At 39.4% G+C, this 5,339-nt stretch overlaps 1 protein-coding gene across 1 annotated transcript; it reads left to right on the top strand.

The window, feature by feature from the left end:
- Positions 1–3,829: 3,829 nt before the first annotated feature.
- Positions 3,830–4,783, top strand: LOC130837258 (olfactory receptor 6P1). Its single transcript, XM_057710075.1, has one exon. It carries the CDS (start codon positions 3,830–3,832, stop codon positions 4,781–4,783), a length of 954 nt encoding a protein of 317 aa, XP_057566058.1.
- The last annotated feature ends 556 nt before the right edge of the window (positions 4,784–5,339 follow it).

Raw genomic sequence — 5,339 nt, 5'->3', positions numbered from 1 at the left:
GAAAAATTCAGGTAAATCATAATTGCCCCATAGATCTGTTAATAGAGTCATAGTCACAAAGGCAGATGTTAGGGGTCTACTAGACAAAGTCTTCACAGAAGAATTGATGTTTGTAATGTTTATCATGTGCAAAGGACCAGAGGTAGAAAGCAGAGTGGTGTCTTAAAGAATTCTGACATGACTGGAGGAATAAAAGAGTGATGATTGATAGATATATGGAAGAGAGGGTGACTATGAAAGGGAACATTTGAGAGCAAGTAACAGATGAATTGTAAAAAAGACCATCAATATCATTTAATCCTGAGAAGACCTATGGATAAAGAGCTGCTCTTGGTTCTAAAGGGAAGTGCAATGAGAGAAATCTTAGAGGTCTTCCTCATTAATTGTATTTTGGAACTTAAGCTGTCAAATGAAGAAGGGTGTGTTCAAAGAGCTTATCTGTGTGTGAATGTTGAAACTCCAGGCTCATCTGCCCAGTGCTGCCCTGGTGCTAGAATGCTACCCTGCTATCATAAAAATCCTGAAGTGCCAATAAAGGAGGACTATTGTTCCAAGAATGACAAGTGAGGAAACACATAAACCAGAAGTTAGAATACACAGGAAATAAAAGAGGGGGACAAATAATACAAGAATTCAGTGTACACAGTACACTGGTATACTCAGAGCTTCCTGGGGGATCTGAGTACTGTCAGTAGGGAAGGTAGATTTGCAGCAGGGTGTAGAAAATGGGGAGAGACAGTGTCTGGCAGGGATTAGGAGCCAGAGTTGCTCTGGCTAGAGAAGAAACTCCTCGGCGATAGCAGTCCAGTCTAAATAGCAAATAGTATTCTGTTTTCAATCACTGCGCTCAAAAGTTGTGAAGATTATGATGTAAAATGATATTGAGGAGTGGATAGGAGTTAGGGTCATGGGCATCTCTGGGCACAAGGGACCCTTCTTCAGGCTTGCATTTGAATCAGCAGACTATGTTAACCACTGTGGGCTGCAGACCAAAACAAACTTCAAAAACCTTGTGATCCAGAGGATGAGTTTCCCATGGTGCTTCCCACATGCCACCCCATTTTCTAACAACTTCTCTCCCCTGTCCCTCAGGACTGGTTCTGGGCCAAATGGGATTTCAGCCAAATTTGTGTTCTGTTTGTGTAATTTACAAAATATGTATCTGAATGATGTAAATTATTCTAGTGCACAAACCAAGACTGAAACTCATTCCACTAATATTTTTTGAGTGTCTACATGTTCTAGGCACTGCTTTGTATACTGAGCATAGAGGGATGAAGACAGGTCCCTCTGTAGACTTTGTCATTTCTCAGTCTACTTCAGCATCTGAATTCTCTTACCACAGCAATTTTCCAAACATGAGTCATTGTGCACTGGAAGGTGCAGAAGGCTTTCCAAGATCCAGGTATAAATTGTTCCAAAGGAATCATTCCCTGATCTTCAACTCCCTTGTCAGCTCTTCTTAAAATTGATATGCTAGAGAAAGTATTTCTTTTTCTTCCCCACTTTCCTTTTCAAACTTTTTCTCCTTCTGCAAGGGAATGCTTAACTGAATCTTACTGTGTAGAGGTGCCTCAGAGTATAAGTTAGTGTCAGCGCCAATGTCAGTGCTGAGAGAGTGAATGACTGGGTAACAACCTTTTGCATATCAGTGGTTTCCAACCTGTTTCTTTCAACACGATTGAAATGGAAGCTAACTGAGTTGTCAGCTAATAGATCAATAAAAATCATTTTGATGATAGATCAGTGTGTAATTTCTGACACAAGACTAATAGAAAGTTCAAATAATTTACTGTTATTACTATAACAAAACAATCCATTCCCCGAGCTATGGTATATCAATGTCATTTATGTGATCTAGTTTCCTCAGTGTTTATATCTCCAAAATGAAAAGTAAAAATGGAGTAGATGCTGAAACCTTTCTCATTATGGTAATAAGTAGTCTTCAGGAATGCACACAAGAACTGCAAGAAAGTACAATCCAATTATAAAATGGTATTCCAATAAATTTTTAAAATGTTGCTTTTTAAAATTTATTATTTTTTACTACTTTTTTGAAATATATGCTAATCATATAATAACATCCAGAAGAAAATCTTTTTATAGCTTCAAGAGTACAGGAAACAAACAAACAAAAATGTAAGTAGGTATCATAGATAGAGATAGAAGAATCAATAAAAGGCTTGCCATTATAAAAATGTATTACAATACCATGAATTATGAGTTTAGTAAGAAAAATAATATAAAATTTCCATTTTTAAAGATACATGAATCACATAATTATTTAAACAAGTATTAATGGATATCACAGTACCAATATTTAGATTTCACTGAATGTAGAAAAGGATCGATATAATAGCTTCATTTTAAATGTCAATACTCACAATGCAGTGGAAATTAGGTTCCTTGCAACTATTTAAAAAAATAGATGACAAATTTAAAACATGCAAGCTGATGCATTTTAAAGTTGCTGAAAGGAAAAAAAAAATGTGAAGACAAGTGCTTAAGTTTCACCAAAAATGAAAATGCTTGATGACATCCAATATATGATCCAATTTCAAGTTAGATTTATAATTTTACCAGATGCCCTCTGGAGATGTCAGGCCACTGGCAATATCCATAGGAGATTGGAAAGGCACAGAAGGATGATCAGGAGGCATATGACTGCTTCTTCCACTTTAATGCCTTACCAGCGATGTCAGATTTCTGTGACTGTTGTAACAAATTACAACAAATTTACTGTCTTAAAACAATAGAGATGTATCCTTTTACAGTTCTGGAAGCCAGAATTTTGAAATCAATGCCACTTGGCCAAATTCAGGGTCTTGGCAAGGCCACACTCTCCCTACCCCCCAGAGGCAGGAGCGTAGAATCTATTCTTTACCTCCTTTAGCCTCTGGTGGCTGCTGGCATTCTTTGGCTTATGGACACATTACTGCAGTCTCCAAGGTTGGTATCTTCAAATCTCTGTGTTCCATCTTCACATTACCTCTTCCTCTGTGTGTCTATTTCAAATTTCCCTTTGCCTCTCTGCTATAAGGACCTTGAAATTGCATTTAAGGATAATCCAAGATAATCTCCCATGTCAATCACTTTGTCATAGATGCTATATTTACAGGTTCCAAGAATTAGGACATGGGCAGCTTCTTGTGGTCCGTTTTTCCACTTGCCACCTGGGAATGAAACAATATAACTCTGGCACAGAAAAGGTACTCAAGAACACTTGTAAAATGAATGAAAAAAAAGTTACTCCTTTCTGGAGCAGAACTCCATTTTCTACAGTGAATTATTTCTCCAACTGTGAATAAATACTTCCCAAATCAACCTTCCTCCTCCCATGCTGCTTTGCATTACAGCTCAAGTAGTCTTTGAGCTACTACTTCCTCTTAATTTCCCTTGAGAGAGAAGCTCTCAGGCTCCAGCTTGCTATCATTCCTTTTTTATCCATTCATTCAACAAATGTTGAGTAAAGATTCTATGGGGGTTAGGAGTTTGTGGAAAGTGAAAAAAGAACATGTCATAGATAAGGAAGCAAAAGTTGAACTATTAAGACTTGTTCCACTTGAAACCACCCAACGAGTTTTTATCAAATACTCCCTGTAGTTATGATTGCTAAGTTACTGAGTACAATCCTCGTCTGAGAGATTTTCCCTTGAGGTGGGAGATGACACAGCAAAGTGAAAGAACAAATGATGTAATAAGGATTGATCATATACCACTGAGTATCTTCAGAAAGTTGTAATCTGGGGATGTCAGCAGTTTGGTCCATCTGTCTTTCAACATCTTGTTCTTCCTATTACTTTTCCAGGCAATCAAGTAGACAGAGATCATGAGAAATTTGAGTGGAAACCACATAGCAGAGTTTGTTTTGGTGGGCTTCCCTACCTCTCCACCCCTCCAGCTGCTCCTCTTTGCCCTCTTCCTTGTAATTTATTTGTTGACATTGCTGGAGAATGCACTCATTGTTTCCACCACCTGGCTCACTGCAAGCCTTCATCGCCCAATGTACTTTTTCCTTGGCCATCTCTCCATTCTGGAGTTATGGTACATCAATGTCACAGTTCCCCGACTCTTGGGAGCATTTCTTACCCAGGACCGTAGAGTCTCCTATGTAGGCTGCATGACCCAACTCTATTTCTTCATTGCCTTAGCCTGCACTGAATGTGTCCTGTTAGCTGTCATGGCCTATGACCGCTACCTGGCCATCTGTGAACCTCTCCGTTATCCTAGTCTTATGCCCTCCAGCATGGCCACTCGGCTTGCTGCTTCCTCTTGGGGTAGTGGCTTCTTCAGCTCCATGATGAAGCTTTTTTTCATTTCCAGACTGTCCTACTGTGGACCCCATATCATCAACCACTTTTTCTGTGATATTTCTCCACTACTTAGACTCACCTGCTCTGACAAGGAACAAGCAGAACTGGTGGACTTTCTGTTGGCCCTGCTGATGATTCTGCTCCCTCTGCTGGTTGTGGTCTCATCGTATGCTGCCATAATTGCAGCCATCCTGAGGATCCCTACTGCCCAGGGACGCCACAAAGCCTTCTCCACGTGTACCTCTCACTTGGCAGTGGTTGTCATCTACTACTCCTCCACTCTCTTTACTTACGCACGGCCCCGGGCCACGTACACCTTCAACCACAACAAGATCATCTCTGTGCTCTATACTATCATTGTGCCATTCCTCAATCCAGCCATCTACTGCCTGAGGAACAAGGAGGTAAAGGATGCCCTCAGGAAGACAGTGTTGGGCAGATGCCGCTGTCCCAGAGATGTCCCAGATTGATGTACAATAATGCCTGGCAAGAAGGAAGAAACAGCATCTTAATAGTGACATACCAAGGAATCATAAAATAGGCTTAACAGGAACAAAATATCAGTTAATACACAGTTTCTTTAAATAGTGTCAGGGAGCTTCCTGATACAAACAAAAGTTTGTGAATCATTGGTCTTACACAAGAGTTCCCAAACTTGTGCTAATTTGGTTGTGCTAGTTACATAAGCATCTCCTGGAGGTTTGTTAAAATGCAGATTTCCAGAAAAATCTATGGAGAATCTGATAGAGTATGCCTTGTTTGCAACCGTGCCATGTATAATTTTCAACTTCTTAAGAACTGTTGCTTCACAGCCAGTTTGAGATTCCCTACTTTAGACCAAGGCTATTGTTTTACAAGTGAAAAAATATAATAAAAGAGATTTGCTGATGTATATGTTGAGACAAAATGATGTAGGCTTTGTTGTAGCAGTTTCAAGGATCCAAATTCACAAATCCTAATTCTATGAGAATCACAAAGGTACAATTAAACCCCAAGAACTAAAACTCATGTCACATAATGCATACC

The sequence above is a fragment of the Hippopotamus amphibius genome, chromosome 1 (assembly GCF_030028045.1).
Source record: "Hippopotamus amphibius kiboko isolate mHipAmp2 chromosome 1, mHipAmp2.hap2, whole genome shotgun sequence".
NCBI classification, from domain to species: domain Eukaryota; kingdom Metazoa; phylum Chordata; class Mammalia; order Artiodactyla; family Hippopotamidae; genus Hippopotamus; species Hippopotamus amphibius.
This window is presented reverse-complemented; position numbering and strand designations above follow the sequence as displayed.